General features: G+C 37.7%; 1 protein-coding gene across 7 annotated transcripts in view; it reads left to right on the top strand.

Moving 5' to 3' along the window:
* LOC142057995 (uncharacterized) overlaps positions 1–24,037 on the top strand; it is a 45,945-nt gene continuing 21,908 nt past the window's right edge. For 2 of the 7 annotated variants that reach the window (XM_075095018.1, XM_075095011.1), the window contains exons 1-21: positions 34–120; positions 4,005–4,062; positions 4,718–4,861; positions 5,942–6,088; positions 7,181–7,303; positions 7,968–8,135; positions 8,506–8,691; positions 10,275–10,397; positions 10,590–10,703; positions 12,375–12,696; positions 13,053–13,162; positions 13,544–13,661; positions 14,377–14,468; positions 15,404–15,554; positions 19,244–19,353; positions 20,205–20,328; positions 21,166–21,296; positions 22,103–22,150; positions 22,836–22,945; positions 23,216–23,384; positions 23,758–23,862. In XM_075095018.1, the coding sequence (XP_074951119.1) occupies positions 4,018–4,062; positions 4,718–4,861; positions 5,942–6,088; positions 7,181–7,303; positions 7,968–8,135; positions 8,506–8,691; positions 10,275–10,397; positions 10,590–10,703; positions 12,375–12,696; positions 13,053–13,162; positions 13,544–13,661; positions 14,377–14,468; positions 15,404–15,554; positions 19,244–19,353; positions 20,205–20,328; positions 21,166–21,296; positions 22,103–22,150; positions 22,836–22,945; positions 23,216–23,384; positions 23,758–23,862 (2,640 nt within the window). In that variant the 5' untranslated portion in view covers positions 34–120; positions 4,005–4,017. Of the gene's footprint in view, positions 121–4,004; positions 4,063–4,717; positions 4,862–5,941; positions 6,089–7,180; positions 7,304–7,967; positions 8,136–8,505; positions 8,692–10,274; positions 10,398–10,589; positions 10,704–12,374; positions 12,697–13,052; positions 13,163–13,543; positions 13,662–14,376; positions 14,469–15,403; positions 15,555–19,243; positions 19,354–20,204; positions 20,329–21,162; positions 21,297–22,102; positions 22,151–22,835; positions 22,946–23,215; positions 23,385–23,757; positions 23,863–24,037 lie in introns of all 7 variants that reach the window. The other 5 variants (XM_075095012.1, XM_075095015.1, XM_075095013.1 and 2 more) reach the window with 5 other exon arrangements.

The raw sequence follows: 24,037 nt of genomic DNA, 5'->3' as shown, positions 1-24,037 counted from the left end.
CCGGGGCGTGGCGGATGCTGCGGGGGCCGCGCTGAGGAGGAGGAGGAGGAGGAGGAGGAGGAGGAGGCGGCGACCGGTAGCGCTTCGCAGGGCCCGGCCGCCCCCCCCGCCCCCTCGCAGGTGAGTGGGGCCGCAGGGGTTCGTTCCGCTGGGCTTTTTTTCCCTTCCCGCCGCCGCCGGGTTCTTCTGGGCCGCGTCTGCCGGGGATCGCCGCCGCTTGCGGGGAGGGGCGGCCGAGCCCCTGGGGCCGCCGGCATGGCGGGCCCTGCCCGGGGAGGGAGGCTGCCGGCCGGCCCGGTCCCTGAGGCGGCAGGGCGGTCCCCTGCCGTGTCCCTGCCTCTGAACTGCACTAAAAGGTGCTCCCCTGTGCTTAAGGCGTTCACGGCGGGGAGGCCCGCCGAAAACAGGGCGGTGGGAGGAGGAAGGCGGGAGGGGTGTCTGTGTGTTGTGCACCTCCAGCCAGAGGCTGCTGATAGCACTGCACTGCAGAAGCACCAGGCAGAAGGAGCTGCGCCCGGCTGCTCTGATGGCAATAGCTAATGCTCTGCACCGCACCTGCACCTGCACCGCCCTGGGGGCTCTGCGCCGGCACCTTATTCCTTTTCTCGAGCGCTGATACCTTATTTCTGCAGCGCTGGTGCACTCTAGAAGATAATACTTCCCTTGTTGTAATATCTGTAAAGGGAAAACGTGGTCAGTGCTATTAAGTGTTTACAATAGATGCAAGCAATAGCTGTACAGGTGTACTGTTACATTAACTTCACAGGGTACTTGCGGTTTGATTAACGTGGCTTCGGTGTTTGTGCTTCTTTGCTGTATGTCATATGTCTGTGCAGTTGTTATCCAAGAGCTTTTAAGTCAGAGGTGGCACGGACTGTTTCAAAACAAGTTTAGCTTATTCAGCAGAAGAACCAACATCTTGGCAAGCCATTGAACAAGGATAAAAGCAAAACTGTGCAGATACAAGAAGAAAATAATTATATTAAAATGCCTTTCTTTCAGTGTGCATGTTGAAAGCACAGAATTGTTCTAGGAAATGGATTTAAAATAATAAAACGCTTACCTGAGTTTTTACGTGCTTCTGCTGTTGTCTGTTTTTCTGCTGTAGTCTTGTGGAAGAGAGGAGAAAGGGGACTCTGTTACCTTCCTTGGTAGTGAGAGGAGCGGAGTTCTGCCTCGCTGTTTTCTTCCACCATCTGTATTTCTGGCAGAGAAGGGAAAGGTCCTACCTTAATAGCTTCATGGTGAGAACTTGAATGAGTGCTCTTTGAAGCCATTTTTAATATCAGAATGATTTTTCAATAGATGTGGGGACAGTTAAACAAACATGAGTAGTTCTGTGGGAGTCAGTGGGCTGTTCCTCTGCCTGGGATGTTGCTCGAGTAGGTCCTTGTAACATTGCAGTTCAATATTTTACCACGTAGACTGGTCACCCTCAAGCTGTGGGACTTCTGTGACCACCTCAGTATGAGCTGTCATGGCTGCTGTTGTGTGTTCCTGAGTGCCCCTTGAGCTGGGCCCTGTGACGTCTGACTCACAGGAGTTAAGCAAGCTGGAAACTACCAAGATTAATAATATGTGGTTGGTTTTTCTTAGCTGGATTTGGCTGCAGCTAGTGCTGGTACGACAGAATGGATGAGTATGAAGGCAAAGCTGCTGATGGGACTTGTCCTATTGGTAACGTCCCGTTATGAAAGGAGCTGAAACCTCAGTTGCACTTTGAACATCAGAAGAAACTTGTTTCACAAAATTAAGTGGGCGTCTTGCATCTAGTGGAGTTTGAAAGGTTTGACTATCCTGCCTGTTCTTCAGTGAAGAAGACATTAATAGAAGCGAGTGCATAGCAGATGGCAAAGAATTGTCAACGCAGTAGAATAGAGTAGAATCGAACCATTTAGGTCGGGAAAGACCTTTAAGATCATCGAGTCCAACCGACCATGCAAGCTGAAGAGCAGGGTGCAGTACTGGCAGTGATGAGGCAATGTGAAACCTTGAAAGCGAGAGTGCGTGGTTGGAACTTACAGGGGAAGGACAAATTATCTGTCCCTGAGAAAACTTCAGAGAGGGTAGCTGCAGATAATTTGGACTCCCTTCTCTTATGCTTGATGCCTGGTATGTCCAGGCCATAGGCCACCAAAGGAAGGAAAATGTTGATAGAAAACTTAATTGAATTATGTTGAGATGTACTGCAAGGAGAAGGGTTCGAGTTCAGCGATCCAGCGTTCTGAATGCAGCTTCACCAGCTTCAGTGCTTTAGCTTGTTGTCTCTGCCCCAGAAGAAGAGCAAAAAAACATTATTTGTTGACTTCATGCTGGGTAAGGGAAGTCTGGTCAGTTTTGTTTCCCAGCTTGATTTGGAAAACTCGTCAATATTTAGTGTCCCTGATGTAAATAAAAACACATCAGAAAGTAACAGTTAAGTTATCCAGATAGGAATGCTGGCATGTGAAGTAAGCAAAAGTTACTGCATCAGTCAGAGCTGGAAATGAGCTAAAGTATTTATAAATTAAATAGAAATGCACCACCACATTACATCTAGTGAGTCATTTGGTCCTCTTTATACCTGGGTAGCCCTTGTATGTATCTGGAAACGAGCTTTTCACTGAGAACGGATTTGATGTTATGGCTCTGGAGGAGTTATGAGAGGAGGTTTTTACTTACAAGTTCTGTAATTCCCATCCCCAAGCCCATGGCTTGTTTGTTGATTTTAATGTTAGAAAAGAGTCTTAGCAAGATCCAGTTTGGCCTTGCAGATAATATAGGCCATAGATTGCAGTCTGTGATTCCTGGTTTTAGCTTTGACATAATAAACAGCTTTAAAAGTAGCCTCTGCTGTAATTCTGAATACTTTTTAAGATAAGGTATGTGCTAATGTTTGTTATAAATGGCTTTCCAAATTCAGTACTTTACAATAAACTTTAACACATAGCTTATCTTAAACTGTTTTCCCAACTCAGGACTGATCTGTGTATGCACATTTCGTAAGTCTGTAAACAGATTAGAAAGGACAGATTATTTTCCTCTGGATGTTGCTAACTGAGAGTGAAAATTACTGAACAGCTTCTCTTTTCACTTTGTGCAGCTATTGGGAATATTATCTAGAGGCCGAGCAAGATATGTTAGTCTGCACTTAAGATTATATCTCCAAGGCACAATTTGGAATTTACTGCATAGGCTAATTTCTAGCCTTTGCCCACTTTTTTTTTCCCTCAACCAAGTTTGTCTCTATTATTCAGTAAAAGTCTTAACCTTTTAGCTGCCTTGTTACCTGCTTGGTCTTTGGGATTTTGCTTTTTAAAACCTTCTTATGGCCTATACTTGTGTTTATTAGGAAGCTACAGCTTTCCATTGTTGGAAACTGCAGTTATGTGTATGTCTGGTACTTTGGTGCCATTTAGAAATCTGTGTTACTTGATTGGGAGGAAGAGCAGCGAGGAACGTTTGCTGTTCCTGGCGTTTTGGATGCAGGCGTTTTGTGTGCTGATCAGTGACCTCAAGGTTTGCCATGCTCATTTTTCAGATACACAGCGTCACAGAGCAATTAATGTAGTTTGGTGTTCTTTAATGGTTTTAGTCTTTATGATTTGATAGAAATATGCATTGATACAATCCCTGTTATATTGCGGCGGCAGGTGGTGTTTAAGGCCAGGTAAAATATTAACAAACTATATATGGTTTGTATCTTCTCTTTATATGTGGAAGGAGCATCTTTGCTGAATAATACTTCATGGCATTTACTCTTTAAAGACTTCTTTGGATTATTTTTGGTAGTATTGACATTTTACTGATTAGCGGTTTATAGAGAAGGCATATCATGCATATTTTATACATAACTTCATTATTTCTCAACAATTAGTAATGCGGTGGCGATCAGAGGTGCTGTCAGAATTGAACAAATGGGTTTCAAGCATTTTACAATGAAATGTGTAGAGAAGTATGAGTTAATTACAGTTATCCGAGTTACTGATAGTTACTGTGGTATTGTTTAATTTATTTTCTCATAGCCATCGTGAAACTATGTGGAAATGGGGTAGTGGTGATGATTCTCCTTCCAAAACGGTAGTAAGTATTGAATTACTATTGCACAATATATTCTTAAAAATTTCTGACTTGGATAATCTTTAATTGATGATATACTAATTGTATGTACTTGCTCTTTCATAAGTTGCTTGAGCAATTTTACCGTGACTCAGTTTTAGGACTCTCAAAGTCAGGTTGGGTTCTTGCTTCCTGTCTGTTTGGTATTTAATCTCTCATGCATAACACAGCTGCTCTATTCCTCTTCAATATGCTTATCTTGCTTTAAGAAGACATCTGTAGGTGTTACATAAGCTTTATCCCAAGTGTGTTTTTTGTGTATGGTATATTCAATATCAATGTGTTGTTGCCACTAGGTTCAGTGACCCTGCTACAGGTTGTTATGATGCAAATCCAGTAAACGCGGAAATTAATTTTTAGATACCTAGATGCTTTGATGGTTTTGCTGTAGTTCAAAGAAATATTCCTAAACCAGTTTCTAAGATTTACCGTTTCATGTACCTACCAAACTTGCTAAAACCAGCCTGGTAGAGGTACATACAGTATATGCTGGTATTGCACTCTAAAGATTTGCTGAATGTGTTCAGAAAAAACCCCAAACACCAACCGATGACTTTTTTTGCAGAAGCAATGTTGTCTGCACCATTTTGTTTGTTCAAAGTATACTTAATGTCTGCAGGCTGCAGGCTCTCAAGATGCGAGAAGCATGTCGGTGACAGATTTGACTGAACAGCTGTCAAGTACTAAACAGCTGGTAACACAGCTCAAGGAGCTTGTCAGAGAGAAGGATGCTGAGCTTCAGAATAAAGATCTTCAGTTAAAGGTACCATGCATGTGTTCTTGTCAAAAAGACTGTTTAAAAAACCCCTTCAATCCTGTTTATCGTGGGCTGTTTTCATAGATACAGGCTTATTATAGTTAGTTACAGCAACTCCAGGAACACAAGAAGCGTTGGTGACAATTACGGTTGCTGGACGTTACAGTTTTTGCCAGCTCTCTTCAGTTCCAAAATTGCACCTGGGATTGGCTCTTACACAGGCGACGAGTTCCTTGCATGAGCAGGTACACTTAATAATTGCAAGGGACAGACTGACGTTCCGAGAGCTAGAGGTGCATGCTCATGTTAGGCTAAATATGGGGAAAACCACCATCCAAATCATTACTGGGCGTTCAGTGAGATGCCATCTTACCTCAGACTGAACTTCTGTAGGTAATTTTTTAACTTCTTCCACTATGTATGTCTTTTTGTTATATAGTGATCTTACTATTAATGCTACTATATATTATCCTCTGCTTTTGACTGGCTTTAGGAAGGATGGAGCTAGAGAAAATTTATATCTGATATCCTGGAGGCACTTGAGGGTTTGTTATTCTTTACTCTGTTGTTTTTTAACAGTCTTAAGGTTGGTCTGTTCCTATTTTTACACTTTTTAAAAGATGTCTGCTGTGGACATGAGCAGCCAAGTGTTAAAATTTTGAATTTTCTTAAACTTACTGTAAATGAAGTAATTTCTTTAAACAAAATGAAACATGTTTCTATAGTATTATGAAGGTGTGTTTCTTTTTGCATTTAAAAAACCCCAAATTAACTTCTCGTTCAAAAATCAAGCCCTGAATTTGTATTGCTATCAAAAAAATAGGAAGATTTCTAACAATATAATGCCCTGAATTTTATACAATAATAATAACCAGCATGTGCAGAAAGTTTAAATAATGAAATGATGGTTGTTTCATATATACAGACCTGTTGCATGTGCCATTATAATGTCTCTTCAGGGGGAAGATTTTTTTTGTGATCTCTTTAGATTTCTCTCTTTCTCCCCCTCCCCCCCCCAGTGGAAGAATTGAAGGATGCAGTTGTTCATGTAGCTAATTTAGTCCTACATTACTTTGATGTTTGTAGGAGGAGAAGGAATCTGCTGATGCCAAACTTTCCAAGTTGAAGCTGCAAAACAAAGCCAAGATTGCATCATTAACCTCACAGTTAGAAGAACTTAAGAAACAGTTATCGGTATCAGGAGGCTTAGAGGCAAAAACAGAACAAAAAAGGGTAAGTGCCCTTATGTTTAAAGCGGACCTGATTTCTGTAAGGCTGTAGGCAGTTTTGTGTGCTGGACTTCAATGTGGAACCAAAGTTCACATTTTGAGCTGAGTCAGATTAGGATCAGAGTAGACTCTGTGGGTGCTGTCAGTCCACCTGTGTGTTCCTATTTCATTCTTTTGTCTTTCCATTGAAATTTAGAAAACTGTATGTTGCTTTCATATTGTTTTTGTAAAAAAATTCTTACAGCTCAGACTTTTAACATGTGTGAATCAGGAAGATAAATTTTTGAGAAGAAACGAAACGAACTTGTTACTTTAATGTCCAACATAAAAATGGAAATACAAAAATGTAAATTAAGTATAAGAATGTTTCATTTAACTGACTAGTGTTTTACTGTTAACAAAGATTCTCAGATCTGTTTCTAGTAGCACAGTTGTGTGAGCAGACTTGCATTTCTTCAAAATAGCATATTTTGACTTCATACAGCTTCTAAAAACTTCAGTGAGGCTTTAATATTTCTAGGGCATTTGTTTTTTATAGGTATGCTGAAAGGGAACAGAAACAGATCAGTTCATTGAGGTCCCTAGGTGTCCTCAGAGAGACGCAGCAGCTAATTATTTATGCTTCTGATCTGTTTTGCTAATAAAATGTATTCTTAGCAATTGCACTTGATTTCTTTTGTAATGGCAAGTACGTTCTATAACTTCTGAAATTCTGATTGGAAACATTGTGCTTAGGAACAGTTTAATTTACACTTCCCCCCACCAGTAGTCCTTTTTTTCCCTCTGAGTTACGTGGACTGCACTTGTCGGATTATATGGGTTGCAGTTGCCAGAGGAAATGAATGCTGTTATTGCATGTTCCAGTCCACTTTGCAGCAATAATTGTCATTAATAATTTAAATAAGAAGGTTGTTACAAGCGTGATACAAATTCTGCCTGTTCTGTCTAGCTTCTGCATGCAATATGTAATATATGCGAGAACTGAAACACAATGAGTAAAGTGCACTTTTTCTCACCAGTATTACCTGAAGTACCTGAGAGGTACAGAAGTCAGGTGTTGCCTGTTTACGGAATGCAAACCTCCCTGATTTTGCAGGTGTCAAAAGATGGTGACCAGGAAAATGCTGCGGCAAATCGTGGGAAGATACTAGTACTGAGAAGGAGAATTGAAGAACTAGAATCCCAGATCACTCAAAAAAATGAAGAGTTACAAAAAAAGGTGGTGTTTTATATGATGCGAAGTGTGTAGCATTTCACATTTGTGGTATAGAATTACATTTAAATAAATACATTTAAATACATTTATCTATTTAATTATATTATTGAACAGATATTCTGAGAGTTTTCTGTTGAGTAGACAGAGAAGGCTGTATGCCACAACCTGCCTGAGCAAACACAGCAAGAGTTCTGTCATTGTGCCTTCAGTGAGCAGAGAATCCTCAAGCATGCTTTTGTAGTCGTTCGAAAACAAATTGAATGGGATGCACAAATATGAACTTTATCATTTAATGTTATATTTAATTCTTGTATTTAGAAGAAAAATGCTGTTTTGCTTAATTATTATGATTTTTTTTGTTGCAAAAGTAAGTCATAATGGGAAGAACTGTAGGCAAGGGATGATTTCACGCTATGGATTGTAGCTGTTCTGTGCAGTGATCTATTTTGTGGACGTGCCTGTTGACTGTGGAAAGCGGCAGGAATGTGAATGCGTGTGAAAGGCTCAGTAATTAAAGATTATATTTAAAATTGAACCAGGTTATAAATTTGGTTGTAATTTTTTTCCCTAATACCCTAAAGCAGGCAATAAGGAAATAATGCAAACCATTCTGTGCGGTATATGGTAGAAATACAGATTATGAGCAATGCTGTCTTTTTGTTTTCAGAGTGTTGAACTGGAGGCCCAGCGCTGTCGTGGGACTGAAATGGATGCCATGCTGGCAGAGAAGGAAAAGAAGTTAGCTGAAAGAGATGCTTATATCATCGATTTACAGCAAGCGTGTGGGTCAGGTGGCGTTGCCAATGAAATACTCTTGCCCAATGAAGACTTGAAGGTATATTAGCAGCTCAAATATAAAATCTCCATAGAGGTTTCAAGGAATCAACAAATTCTGAAGCGTTAGATGGGGAATCCTTCTCTTAAGCACAAATCCTCTGCATTTTTTAATGTGAATAAAAATTATTTACTAATTATTTTCATTTATGTCAGTAGATCTGTATTTATTCACTTGTCAGTACTATTTGTACGTATTAGTATCGATTTCAGAATCTGCTGACAAATTTCATTCAAGTTAAAACCAAGCCTGAATTTTGAGTTTAATGTTGCTTTAACTGAGGGAAGGGCTAGGAGGTGGCTTCATGATGATTGCTTTATGTTTTTTCTGGGTCCATTCTTTTAGTTGTCTTTTGATTTGCATTCTAAAGAATCAGCTGGCTGTTAAAGAGTCATCACTACAGAGCCTGCAGATTCTAGTTCAGAACCTTACCAAGAAGGTTGGAGAAAGTGAAGAAAAATGTAGCTTGTTCCAGGAACAGATTGAGAGCCTTAAAAGTATTCAGAGCAAAGAAAAAGAGCATTTCAAAGGAAAAGAAGCTACATATATGGAAAATGTAAGTAAACACACTTTAAAAATATTTACATTCTTTGGTGGCAGCAGCAGTGTCTTGGCTCTAATGTTTCTATCTCAATAGTTAATAAATGCCATTTTTCATCTGGGATGATTCATTGGGATGATTGGTTTAGGAGGCCTGGGGGTGTTGGGTTGACGGTTGGACTCAGTGATCCTAGAGGACTTTTCCAACCTTAATGATTCTGTGATTCTTGAGGAAAAATCAATATGGTCATCAGATGAAATGAGAATAATGACAGAGTAGATGGTTTGTGCTGATCATAATTGAAGTTGAAAGTTTTATGCAAGGAAGGAGTTTAAGGATGCGGCTGGTGTTTGGGCATGGAGGAGCTAGAGTGTAACAGTGAAATGAGTCGTGCAGAATTCTAGCTGAAAAACCTCCAAACCTCTCTTTCTTGTAGCGCTACGTTTGAAGGTGCAAAAGTGCAGGCATGCCGTGGCTGGTATTGTTTTTGGATTACTGTAATCATTCTTGGCACAAATGGCTGTTTGGCAGATCGCTTTCACTTGCGCTGTGAGCTGTCTGGCACTCTTTAGTGTGAGAGCAGGGAAAAAAATTGTGGTTTCCTCCTGACTGAAAAATAGGTGAGGAAGTTTGGTGTACTTATGGGAAACTTTTCTAGAAGTTAGCAGCTGATGAACAGGCCAAGACAAACAACAATGTTGTTAAATAATACTTTAAAAAAAAAAAAAAAAAGGTGGCACTAGAGAGTGTGTTACCCATTCCTTGATGTTACCAGGCTCTTCCAGCTCCCTTGGACGCTAAATCTCAAATTTTAATGTGATGTGCCTGATCTCTCAGCGTTTGAGTTCTACCATGTATGACACTATTCATCTCAGTATTTCCCACATCATTTGATGTCTGAGTTTATTTTATCTGTAACAAAAATGCTATTTTTGATCCTGAACATGACCACACCTGTTCGGTAACACACAGGGAATAAGTTCTGATACAGGAAAGAAAGAAAAGGACAAACAGCTGAGACTGTAAAAGCCATTTTGGTGAGCATGTCATCACTCAGATATAAATCTGGGTAGGACTTTATGTGAGTTTATTCAAAGTTTCATTTGTGAGATTCCAAAAATTATATCCAGTTCTTATAAAAATTGTAAGCTAGCTAACAAAGACATGCTGGAGGTAGACTGCAGATTTTTGAGGAGGAGGCAGCTAGGTTTCAAAGCTGCCACTTGGGCTTAATTGATAGAAACTTCATGTTCATTTCTAGCAACAGTGCAATCTTTTAGAAATTAGAAGTCTCGGAACAATGGCATCCAAAAAAGAAAGGTGAGGATATATGATATTAAACAAAAACGAATGGTACCATGCTTCTTATTTAAAGTTTATTGTGGAATTGAAACAAACTTTCTGGAAGTTGGAGGTCTGTCCACATGCACCACGGACATCAGTAATCACTGACGGAAGTGTATTTACTATTACGTGGAAGCAAAATTCAGACTTAAAGTAGAATACGTTATCCTGCTGTACCTTTAGTTAGACAGTTCAGCGTACTTCTACTACACCTTTGTGGACTGGTTTCGTATTTATTTTCTGTGTGTTTTTAGGTACGTGTGTTTCAAAATATTATCCAGGAAAAGGAAAAGGAACTGGAAGCACAGAGAGAAAAGCATGAGCAGGAGCTCTTTAAATTAGCTGCTAAATCTGATGCAAGTGCTGACCTAGAACAGGTATGTTGCTTTGGAAACTCAACAGCTTGCTTTGATTTAGTTAGACATGGGAATTCAGAATCATGTAATTACTAACCTTTGCTGTGCAGTTCAGATGTCTGCTTGGAAAAACAAAGATAAGTCTTTTTCTTTCTCTTCTGCAAGTTTTAACTCATTTATGGATTGCTTGATTATTTTTTTTTTTCTTGCTAGCTACTAAAGGCCTTGAAGCAGAAGCTTCATGAAAAGGAAGAAGTCATGCTGGGAAGGACACAGGTGATAGATGTCTTACAGAAAGAACTGGATGCCAAGGACCAGCAATTGAATGTAAGAAACAGCGTATGTGCGCAGCTAAACTCATCACGTCAATCACAAGTTCAAAAAGCTGTTGAATGTGCACAAAAGATAATTTTGCATAACATATGTAGGCAGGTCTCTAGGAGGCTTTGACATGTGCTAAGAATGCAACCACAGTTGTGCAAACAGATATAAATTTCAGTTAGGGAATGAACTTAAAGGAGAGGTAGAGTCCATAGGATATAAAAGTGTCAGCTCTTGCCCATAGTTTGTCTTGATTCATTTTGGGAACTTGCCATGTAGGAAAGACTTGTTGCTGACAACAGATTTCAGCTTCTCTAGTTAAAAACTGGAGTGAGCCTCAAAACTGAGGCTTGCTATCCAGCCCCGCCCCAAGAGTGTTTTTCTAGTAATGTGCCTTTTCTTCAGCTGTATTTCTGCTGCCTGCAAAATCAAGGAATCAAGGTTCTCTGCATTTAAGCACATAGCATGACCTCTGTTTATAGTCTTTGAGTGCTGCTCCTTCAGTTCAGCAATGTAGAAGGAGGACGCTGCAGTCTCAGGCTTTTGGGACTCTGCTGCAGGCACATCGTAGCCTGTCTGGGGTGCCAGGTCCAGTGTTTTAGCTGTACTATTTCCAATAAATTTTCTGCCTACCAAGAGGGCTGGCAGAATCAAAATCTTAGTAGAAATAGTTTCAGCTGTGTACCCAGGTAGATATCCTGCTCAGGTAGTTAAGATCCATGGTAGTTCAAGCCTGTTTTGTTTGTCCTTCCCAGTTGTTATGCCTTCTGCCTATGGAGGGTTTTGTTGGTGTTTTTTTCCTTTTGGGTTAGATGCATCTTCCTACACTGAGGCTCTGCAGGAACTGATGGTACCTAGTGCTAGTGCATTGAGGGGACAGAAATGCACACCTTGAGGGGAGAGGGAACATTTGACTATGACAGCATGAACTTAAAGCACTTTAAAGTGTACCTGGAATCTCAATTTTAGTATTGAAATAGCAGGAAGTCTTGCTTTTTTACATAAGGATGTTGTGGAAATGTTCCCTCTGCTGTTCTGGACAGCTTCTCTACTTGGGCAGCTTATATTCCTAGGTTTATGTACCATGAAAGTAGCTTTTCTTTGAACAGCAGGTCTAATGTGAGCAGACTGCTTTGTTACAGTGATCTGTAATCTCATATACCTTTTTTTCTGTATTAAAATAACTAATGTAAAGGCAGTAAAAGTAGAATAAGCATGAACAGAAAGCTAGTTAGCAACAAAATATTGTAAAGAGCAGCTAGATCCATTTGCCAACTTTAATTTGAATGGATTTGAAGGGACAACGCCTGGGTGCCCCTGCAGTGAGCATTCTTAATCTTTGGGATCACTGTTAGGGATCTGCTTCCATTTTGGTTTTTATTTTTTTTATGTTCCATAGAACCAAACATTCTCTTCTGCTCCATTTTCACTTGTGGGAGAGGTTGCACATAGTTTGCACTCAAATAATGATGCTGTTTTGCTGAAGGTCCCCACTTCTGTCCTGGAAAGTCAGAGCTGAGTAGCTTTTGTAGTAGAGCCAGGTGAACAACAGTAGCACTGATTTCTGATTATAATGTATGCAGGAATACAGATATAATATTTGAAAGTGGTACTAAAAATACTTTGCATTAAAAAATAAAGGTGGTTTTTTGTGTTTTCTTTTGTTTTTTTTGACAGGAGATTAATGAAAACCTGAAACGTCTTCTGTCCGAAAAAGAAAACCTCCAGTCTAAACTGGATGCTGAGAAACATGTAATGAGAGCCCAGTTAAGAGACATGATGGAGAAACATGAGCTTGAAATGATGAAAGTTAAGGAGAAATATAATGCTGAACTGCATGAAATTCAAGAGAAACATGAAACTGAGCTGCAAGAGAAAGATCAGGCCCTGTTTCAGCTTAAGAAACAAGTGGCAGAATTAACTGGTAGTGGACAGGCTAACTCAAAAGAAATTGGAGACCTGGAGTCTATAGCCAAAGAGAAGATGGAAGATTTGGAAGGTATCCTGTTTGAACAGTTGTTATGTGTGAAGGGTTCCTTTGCCCCATACTGTTATGCGTTGTATGCCAATTTCCTACCTCTTGCAAGTAGAACTACATTGTTTGGTGGAAAAGTTATTGCCACACTCACTAAAAAGTATCTGTGCTCAGAAACTATCATAATGAGGGTTATAGGAATACCAAGATAACCACGTGAACTTTACATTTCTCGCTACATCCCTTATTGTTGTGTTTTTCTATAAATGTGGTTGTCTTGGGTAAGTGTATAACTTTGATTGCTAAAGGAATTAAACACAGGTCTTGTATAAATAATCTTTCTAGAGTTTTAAATAAGTTTTTCTGTCTTGTTTCTTAAGTACAAGTGAAATTGAAGACAGAAGAGGCCAGCAAATCTGAAGCAAAGTTTCTGAAAATGAAGGCTTGGTCTAAATCAAGAATCAAACAACTGGAGGATGAACTAAAAAATGTATGTGTAACATCATGGTTAATATTACATGCCTTTAATGTAAGGTTCTGTGCTGGGCAATGTGACTGGAATAAAATAATGTGGTGAATAGAATATTAAAATAATTTATTCAAAGTATCTTTATATATGGATAAATGTATAGAAATTGAATGGACATGAAGCATTGATACAGTATAAATATTAACAAAAAATAGTACAAACTGGTGTTACCAGTATTTGGGAGTAAATCTGTTAGAGATTAGCTAGTGTATGGCACTGCCAAATATTAGAAAACCAGCTATTCTAAATCTTACTAAAAATCAGAAAAGGAGTTGCACTAACTTTGCTGTGTTTCTGGTGTTTTGGTGCATTTCAAAAACTCGTAACTATTTTTTCTTTTAGTTTTCATCAAAGAATGTTGATGTATCTGCCTTAAACGATCGTGTCTCAGAACTAGAAATTGAAAATGAAGAACTACAGTCAAAACTGCAATCGTTATATGAAATCAGAACTCAAAATGGTAAAAAAAGAAAATCTGTTTTTCATTTGCAGGTGATTCAAAGTAAAGAGACAAAGATAAACGAACTTTCTCATTTTCATTTTCAAAGTGTATTTTTAAAAATAGATTCTGAAATAACTTCATGCAGCTTTGAACAATAGCAAAGAGTACTTAAGTCAGAGAAAAAGTCAGAGAAAAAGCTCAGCTTTTTCTTCCCGAAATCTGCCTGCACATTAAACTTCCAAGAAGTGGAAGAGGCACCTCTTAGGAAGAAAAATGAGACCAAACATACTTGGAAAATTCATTAGAGTATATACGATAACCTTTTGAGAGCATTGAGTTTCCAGTAAATTAAGAATTATCTCAAATATTTTTCTTCTGTAACGATTTGAGAGCAATTTTTTGCTTAAAACCTCCGCTAGTTTAACGTAGAGTTCTGTGTGAGATTTTTCTTTCACCTTGCGTTATTTTCTCTGACATCCTTTCTATAAATGAGAAACAGTAGAGTTTTCCATTCATCAGTCTAAATTGTTAGCAGGTGAGATTTAAAGCGCTTATCAATATTTAATAATCAAGAAGTCACTTTCACGGGTAGATGGATAACACAGCCCAACAGACGTCTTCTAACTGAAATGAATTGTCATCTGAATTTTCATTTTGAATCTTTCTTTTAAATTTTCTTTGATCTTCCTATTAATTTTGTGTCTAATGAGCCAAATTTGTTATGTTTTTGTAGAAGAATTGCTGACCAAGCTGGAAGTCTATGAAGAGCAGCAAAGGAAATTGCAAGCTGATCTTGACCAAGTTACAAAAAGGGCAGCTTCACAGGTTAGCTTTAACATTTACTTGGATGAGTTACTGATTAACTCAAATGGTGCTAATTGGACTTCAAAAAGCGCGTTACCTGAATTTTGGAGCTGAAAATTAATCTAGTGATATATGGAGTTGTGAGTGTCAGTAGCTGTTCAGTTGGATAACAAGCTGACAGGTTTTGAATTACTTTAAGAAAAAAAATCTCTACTAACTTTTCCACATACCTTAAGTTATTAAAAAATATTTTTTCCAAGCAGTTTACTATTTATTTAGTTACATTTAACATGAGGCGTCAAAGTGTGTCTGTTACTTCACATACAAGATGAATAGCTTTCACAGGGCAATAATAGCTGTAACCTCGACAAATACACAGGTCCAGATAACAGAATTCTGCTAAAGGGCTTCAGGTGAATTAACAGTATACATTAATCATGGTAACTTTGTGGAGCCCTAGCAGCAGAATCAGTCTGAAACAGTTAATTAGATTTTGCTAAAAAAGAATTATTTTTCCCAAATTTTGTGAAGAATGTGAGGTTTTTTGGTAAAATCTTAGAGTGTTTATTTTGATGGGAAGGCAGAAACATTTTTATTCTTTTCACGGAGATCTGTTATCCCACTTAAAGACAGTTGAATATTGTTTTACTTTGAAACATTGCTAAGATGAAGGTGTGCAATAAAAATATTTTGGTTAAAAAAGCTATTTTTTGTTTAAAAATATTTCAGATCAAAAGTGCAACTGGCGGTAGCTTTTTTCGATATTTTGTGAAGTGGTGAGGCTTGCTTTTTCCATCATCTATAATAGCAGTTATCATCACCGTCACAGGTTGTTATTTATGCAAAGTGGTGAATTATAATGGGTTGTTTTCTCTGTGGTTTGCCAACCTAAAACGTTATTTACGTTCGCAGTGGGACTTGATAAATATATTTTTGTGTGCAATTTCTGTTGTTAGGCCAGCGAATCGGGTAGTGTGGATGAATTGCAGAGTCAGCTCTTGGAATGGCAAGAAAATGTAGCAGAGTCAGAGGAGTCTCATGATCAAGTCAGAGAAGAGAAATCTGCTATGGCCTTGAGAATGGCTCAGATCGAAGAGGAGAGAGAAGGTGAATTGTTCTATTTGCGATAAAATTATCGTATTTATACACGATACATATCTGTGTGTTTGGTAGCACACCACCATGACTCATTTCTGTAGTCATAAAATTTGTATAGCTAGTGAAATTGCTTAAATTTGCGATTTCTACTTTCTCCTGTTTCCGCGAGTCTGTTTTCCATACATCTTTTTTGTATTGTTTTTATGAGGAGATGTGCTTGTTCTGTTTGCCATCTGAGTTGCTGCTCCGTAAGACTGCTTGAATTTACTCCAAAGGCTTATTGTCTGCGTATGAATGATCAATGATGATAAGCTCACCATTGAAATATTAAATCTGCCTGCCTAGAACAAGCAGTGAAGGTGTAGGGAACTACAGCGTTGGTTAGGATTTGATGAGTCAGGGTGGTGCTTCAGTAAAATGTACCTGAGACAGAGTTTCTCTTTAAATGTAAATAATGAGAAACATTTTTAGAATATTTAGTAATCTGGTAGGAAGTGTCACTTGTAGAGGTCAACAAATAACATTAACTGGCAATGGTTTGGAGCTAGTTAAAAAAATTACCTACAGAAAATAACATTTCAAGTAATCTCAGGTTTTATAGTTTTCTAAATGATTAATAAAACAGATTATGAGAAAGCAAAGCAGCTTCTATTAAAACTTAGAAGTCTGGTTAAATTCCAGAGAGTTTTTACTGCTTTTTTCCATGCCATCTAGTATTGTAGTATAACTTTTGTCCTGTTAGTTAACTGTATGGAGATTAATGGCAAATTTTAATGTGCACCACCTACTGTCATAATTAGTCCAGTTAGTTAATTTGAGCCTTCTGTTTTTAATCTGCGATTGAATTATTTTTCATTTACACAATCAATTTGGAAGTTCAGTATGTAACCATAGAAATGTTTTAAGGATCACGTCTGCTCTTTTTGAGCGATTTACGCATGTAATGCTTTGGATTTGAAGGGGAATAATATTCCCGTCATGTTATCTCATCTGTGGTAACTACAGACGCATAAATACCACATGCAATATTAATAACAGTTGTAAAATTTCATCTGCGTGAGTCCGTGCTTAATTTTGCATTTTTTTTTTTTCCCCTTGGGATAAGCATGACCTTTCTGTTTCTTTTTTCCTGCCGTTACACCTGATGAGCACTCAGCGTCCCTTCCCCCTCCACTCCTACCCTACACTGCGATTTGGTCAGCCAGTGAGAACAGTTTCCCATCAGTTTTGTGCATGCAGGTTCCTGCAGCAACGGCAACTTGTAATGTACTGTTGCTGATTTCTTCTGTTGTTGCTTCTTTTGAGGAAATCGCCAACAGTACCTTATAAGATTTGCTGTTGATGGTATGTGGTTTTTAGCAATACGTGTAACAAATGCTGGTTTTAACTTGATTTGTTTTCTGCCTTGCGATACCTGTTTCTTCATTTGTATTAACCGAGTCATCTTTCTTCATTTTCTTCGTACTATCAGCTGACTCCATATTATGCTGTAACCTTATCTAGAGGAAAATTAGTTGGCTTTCTGCAGGTGGTTGTGACTAAGTCAGAATCAAAATAATTTAAATGTTCTTAGTACTTGAAATTCAGTCTTTTTTTTTTTTTTTAAATGTTCCATCCCACAAATCACAGAACTCTGTGTGCATTAATATCAGTGGCCAGTATTTTAAACAATATATAAACTCACTACTTTTCCATCACAGTCTGTGACAACTTGCCTTGTAAGGTCTCTTTTGGGTTGAATGTGTGAGGAGCTAAAAAAGCATTGGGGGTGACAGTTTTGAATACGTTTATTCAGTGGTTTCCTCTGCAAACCACTCAAGATTGTAATATTTAGTGTGAATAGTGACACAAGGAAATATAGACACGTTATTAGTTAATTTAAATGCAGTGTGTATCTGGAGAAAGATGTTCTGGGAAGTCTTTCAGTTTTTGTTAGATATAACTGCAAATGAAAAGCTGCCTCAGCTGCTGTAAAGCATTAGAAAATGGATTCACTTACTAATTGTTGTTAAAGCAATGTTGAATTTAGCTGGAAGTGTTCTAGATCATTCTAAAGCTCTGATTTCTATACTTTCATTTTTCATGTGACAATGGTAATTTCATTCTTTTTTCATGATCAAATACTTAGGAGCCTAAATATGTTGGGTTCCTAAAGGGCAGTGTGTTGTTCATGTGATTGTATTTAAAAACAGATTATCTCAATTTCAACTTCCAAGAAGTTGAATTATTTATTTCCCCCCCCACAGAAAGGCTTACATTCTTACCTGCAAGAATGCTTGCTCCTTGAATTGCTTGACCGACTTCAGTCAGTTTTGTAAATAGAGGTTTAAGGCATGTGACTAAAATTTGGCATTTATTTTTACAGCTTTGAAGAAGCATGTATAATGATTAAAAAGATAAAAAAAAAAAAATTGTCGAATTTATACTTGAAAATAAACAAAGGTGTGTAAAGTCAATGCTGGTAAAGTGATGGCGCCAGAAGCCAACATGTAATTAAAACCAGAAGTAAAATCCAACTTAGTAGTCCTACTCTAAAAAGGTCATTAATCTGTTCTGACAAGAAGTTAAGTATGTAGTTTTGAAATATTACAGGAAGAATTTAAATCTAGTAGGTGCTACAGAATTGTGTGTTACTGAAATTTGTGGTATAAGTAATCCTTGGACAACTCGGATGAAAGCTGAGTGTTCCCAGTAGGGCTGAATCTCCTAATAGCTCTTGGTGTTTCCCTCACAGATGCATTGACATGAGTTCTCTGAATTTTGATGCTGTGAGGATGACTGTGGAGTGATGTGGTTAAATTGAAAGCTAAATTTGTAATTATCTATTTAATCTAATTTTCAGTTAAAGTATGGAGCCACCTTGACTTTCATTTCTTTTCACTGGCTGTTCTGTTTTGTCTGCTTTGCATGAAACACCTATTTCCTAATCTGTTACCCGAAACATGTTTTGTCATATCACAAAACAGATGGGAATGTATTTTAAATGAAAAATCACTTCTAACAATGAACAGAATGCATATCTGAGCTTTCATATTCTGAATTTATTCAGTGTGTTTATTTACAAGTGATTCTGTATTTGTTTTAAAAAGAATGGCATTATTAATTTATGATAAGATGGTTTGATGCCAGTTTGCAGTGTAACACATGCTTGTTACTTCCTCAGGTTTTCTGGCTTTGTAGCTCATACTAAAATTAAAGTTGAAAAGGACACATGTCATTTCCGTAAAAACAAATGTGATTTTTCAGATTATAAAAACCGCAGCTGTTTCAGCTGGTGCCTTTATCATACAAATAAGGTGTATTTTAACCTGGTAAATTGAAATGAGCTGTAATTTGGAGTTTTAATGGGTTGGCTTTTTTTTAGTATCAGCATAACCTCACCCTTTCCAGTCTCCTGTATAAAGTCTTCATTTAGAGCTGGTGAAGAAGTAAAGTTAGACTTCAGTTTGCTGCTTCTTAGTGAGATATGCAGACTTTTTTCTTAATGTTCTACATAATGATGTTGGAGGGAAATCACAAGGTGAATGCAGTGGATTGCTTCTTTAATCTTTAATCTTGTTCCTGTCAGTCAGTCATAGGGACTTCAGCCTGTCCCTGGTCTCTCTTCATGTAATAGTGTCTGATATAAATGTAATTGCTTTCCTGTGGCACAAAACTGATTGAGGATGACTGGTTCTTTCCTGGCTGCTCTGATCCAGCCATAGTCTCAGGGCAACAGGAGCTGGAGGAGGAACTGACCACAGTTCAAGGAATGGGCAGGCTGCAGCAGGCAAGAAGAAAAAGCAATCAGACCAGCAGGAAGCTTCAGGTGGGTTAAAAGAGACAAGAGTTTATTTTTTACCTGTGTGTTAATAAAAATATGGAAAGTACTGTTATTTATTACTGTTATTTACAGTTAAAAACGTTAAGGGCTTAAGAACTTAGATTAGTCACATAACTGAAAACTTGGGTAAATTTAATGATTGTGGATGTGGCCAGAAGACGAGAAGTTCCGATGGCATCACACCTCTCTCTTCCTTGAGTGAGTCAATTTTACACTGAAAAATAATGAGCTTCCCTCTGGAGCAATTCACATGCTTAGCAGCATAAGGCCGTTTTTGACTTAGATACAATCTCTACAAATCTCTTTGGTGGTGGAGCTTTACTGGATAAGTAGTAAGTAGTGTCAGCTCATTCAAGCGTGTTTCTAGGTGGTTGGTTCTGTAACTTGCACGAAAAAATGATAAACGTTTGTAAGAAGGATTAGGATGTCATTGTCACCTTAAGATACCACTGGAAGACTGATTTGATGTTTAGTTAACTCCGATACTTCACCCTGAGATTCAGAGAACCCTTAATTAACTGTAGAAATCAGGGGACTAATTAAGGTATCCAAAGATAGTTATCCATTGGCCTCTCAGATGCCTGAGGGTGTCTTCAAAGGCCTGGCAGAAATCATACAAAACCTGTGGGAGACTTGGCTTTTCTGGAGATAGCTGGATGCTGGGCAGGTTACCCTAGTGTCCACAGCAATCCCCTGTACTTATATTTAGGCACCTGAATCACTCACTGAGTTTTAGGGCTTTTAATTGAAACTACACTTTTAAGAACAACATGTGTATTTTACCCTTGCTTCCTTTCTTCTTTAAATTAAACTTCATTCTCGTGTTTTGTGCGTAGGAAGAATACAACTTTGATAGAAAACAATGCTTTCAAGAATTGAATGTCACCTTGGATAGCACTGATGCAGCTGAAGGAGAAAATATGGGAGGTTGGTGGCCAGAGTACACTTCACCTAATGCAGGTGTGATAGCGACTAGACAGTTTATTAAAGCATGCACGACATCTATATTTTGTGTCTATTTTTGTTTTCAAATTCAACTAACAACCCATTTGTGGTGTACTCTAATCTTTGTTGAATTTTTTTGGCTTGTGTTTTCTTCCTTTTTATTTTGAAGCATGTGCGTGCTGGATGAACTGCCTAGTTTTGGTGCAGAAGTAGAATATAAATATGACTCAACGCTGGAATTGGTTGAGCCTCGGTGCCCTTGAAATATCCTACATGTTTTTTAAGTTATGAGTCTTGTTCCTGTGAATGTGTTTCCAATCTGTGTAACAGTTGTGTTGCAAAACAGAATTGCATTCCATTGCTGTATGCTTTTAATTTAAAAATCAAATTCTTATTTTTTTAATGCAAATGTTTTTATATCAGTGGTTAAGGCTGCAGATAGAGCTTATTGTTTAAATGGAATAGACTCACTTGCAAATTTTGATACAGACCAGTTCACTTTGTTTATTAATAATTGCTTAAGATCCGATCCTCCAAGTACGCCATTAACTTACGATGAAAGTAACATGAGCCACACTATTGATTGAGCCACAATATTGTTTAGAATATTTCTGCCAGGTTCTCCCAGTTCTTGAGCTATGCAGCTTTATTTTGGCTTTTCAACAGTTAAGGGCACTTTTGCCATCTCATTTTTGGAAATGCAGGGCCTCAGGCATTTCCACTGGAAATGGTTGAGATCTGATTGCGCCCAGCACTGGTGAGAGTGGTGAATAACAAGTGGAAACTATTTCTAGACTTCATGAATTTTAGTAGACCTTTCCTGAGATCATTTTTCTTCTTTGACCTAAGTAGGTTTACGGAGTGTGGTTGAAGAGTTGGAACTGGAAAGAAATCAACTGCAGGAACAAATTGTTTTTCTAGAAGAACGTTGTCAGGATTTGGAAGATAGATTGCAGCTTCAAGGTAGAATGGAGGCTCTTCAGGTGAGCTTTTGTAGTTGTGTAAAACCTGGTGATATAAGAGAATCATTTTAGTCTGCATTTATAGTCTAAAAATCATAGCCTACAATAAGGCAGGAATGTCAATTTGCAGCTAGAAGAAAGTCTAAACCCTGCTTTATACTTCATAATTATGTTGGCAAAGGGTGTACACATATTATATTATGCTCTGAAGTTGAAGCCTGTCACTTCTGTTTAGCAAAAGTAAAAGTCATCACACGGAGTAACTTCTTTGGAAGTAAGCTTTGTTATTTGTATTAGGAACATAGTAAAAAGCAACGTGATTTTCTTTGTCCTGCGTAGGGGGCCTTTGTCAGAAGGCCTAGAATTAGATAAGTCTCCCTCTTATATCCCTCAAGTTTCTTTTATATAAATGCGTGTGTGTCTATATTATTATTTTTATTATACATACATTTATAGGAAAGAACTGTAAATATATAAAAATAATTTAATATATACACAGTCTAACCCCCAGATATTGATTTTATGTATATTTATATTGTAAAATTATTCAATGAGGGCTCCAAAAGGAACAGTAAAGTAAATATTTATCAGAAAAGTTATTTGTAATATTTCCTGATTGACAAGTTACTGTGATAATTTGTTAACCTTATTTTCACTAAATGACACCACTGATCTCTTAATCAAACTCCTTCAGGCGTGGTGAATTATTCATAATCGTTTATCTGTTAAGTTGCAGATATATAAAAAAGAAATAATGATTTTAAGATGAAAGACAACCTTATAGTAATTATTACCTGAGAATCTTGTAACAAAGCCTTTCAATACAGGTAACGTTTGGTGTAGATGAAGAAGGGCAGCTATTGAGGGCGGTGCAGGTGTGTTCTGCCTCCTCCAGAACGCTAGCTTATTTTCAATAGAGGTGACAAGTTTGCCATGTTTGTCCTCTTTGCTGTTGGTTCTGGATATGTGTTCTGCTTTTGGTTTTTGGTTGCTGTTGTCAGACTTTTTTTTGTGGTTTTATTTTTGAATTGGTGCAGTGGATCTGGCTAGAGTAGGAGATTTGTACTGTGTTTAAAAAAAAAAAAAAAAGCTGTGTGAATGAAGGTTGCTTCCTTTTTCTTTTCTCCACAACCCCCCATATGCAGGTTTTTGCATTCCTTCAACCTAAAAAATAGGCAAAAAATATTCCAAGTTTGGTACTGCCTTCAAACCGATGAGGACAGTGTTTTTTCAAAGCAGTAGCTTCCTCTGTTAAGATAAGTAAGCTGCCTTAACACAGTATGAGTGTGTGTGTTGTTTTGGGTATACAGCAATCATCCTTGAGTTCATGCTATGATAGCATTGCTGAAGGAGGTATTTCTGAAAGGGGGGTTGCCTCTGTTTGATTTAATATCACGTTAGAACTTGTGATATTAGTGTTGTATTTTGCACTGCTATCTGCTAAATCGCTAGAATGTGTAGGATGTAAATCTGAAGAGTCAGATTTTCATGGCTCCGGTTATCTTATGCTGTTCTGGGTGTTTGTGTGTGATGATCCTCTTTGTTATTATTTTGCTGCAGAATGAAAATGAACGTTTGCAAACTCAACTCACCCAATTACGCAACCAACAAACGCGAGATGTGGAAAAGCATCAAATTCTGATCTCTGGCTTGAATGAGCAGCTTAAAGGGTAAAATAAGATTCTTTACAACTGCCTACAGGATTAGCTTTCTTTGCTTTAAGCTTAAAGTTCTAATGAGAAGTATAATTGTTTGAGACACTTCAAAAAGAGTTACTTTATTCTTGCTTCTGTTTGCGGTAATGTTATTTTTGTACTTGAAATTTTAAATGGGAAGCACAAATAATTCTCTTTTTGGGAACACAGTTTGGGACTAATAAGTCTAAAAAGCTTAATGCAATCTTTGTTTTTAAAATATCTAAATGTGTATTTTCTTCATAGATTAAGTGACAGAAATAGCTTCCTTGAAACTTCACTTGGAGAAAAAGAACAAAAACTGTTGAGCATAGCAGAAAAACTAGAACAAATTGAAAGTTTGAAGAAACTGCTTCAAGAAAAGGATCTTCTGAACAAAGAGCTTGGTGAAAAGTTTGGGCATACTGAGCAAAAAGTAAGTTGAAGTTATTGGTAAGTAGTACTTAATTTATTAGAACTGGCAACCATTAGCCATAACTTTCTGTTTGTGCCCCAGGAGCAATATTGCTGTTTTCCCTATCTGAAGGTTTTTGCTCTGTTTTTTTACAGTTTTGTTCGCTTTATGTAATTGCTTTGCTTTAAGTTGGGTGTAAGGATTCTTTTTAGCCCTGACTCAGAGCTTGACATGAAAGTATTTATATTTTATTGGGGTGATAAGTTATCCTCATATATTAATTTCAAAATATAAACTCCACTGTTATGTAAACTCAATATTGTAACTCTAATGTAACAATTTTAATGTAGTTCTATATATTCCTATCACACTGACTTCTACTTCTAATACTAAGCTGAACGAAGCCTTAAAGAAGTGCAGTGTCTACGAAGTGGAGAACGCTGAGCAGAAAGCAGTCATCAGTGATCTAACAGAAAAAGTTGCTACACTGAAGGAAAAGGTAACTCATTAAAATAAAGCAAGAGAAGAAATTTTATGTTCTTTCGACATGGCCTATTTAAATATCAGCAAAATAACAGCATTAGCTGCTATAAATTTCATACTCTAAACTTTCTGTATGCTAAAACAATCTAAAGAATAACATGGTTATCCTGTGACTATACAGTTGGGTACAG

This window comes from Phalacrocorax aristotelis, chromosome 5 (genome assembly GCF_949628215.1).
Source record: "Phalacrocorax aristotelis chromosome 5, bGulAri2.1, whole genome shotgun sequence".
NCBI lineage: Eukaryota > Metazoa > Chordata > Aves > Suliformes > Phalacrocoracidae > Phalacrocorax > Phalacrocorax aristotelis.
This window is presented reverse-complemented; position numbering and strand designations above follow the sequence as displayed.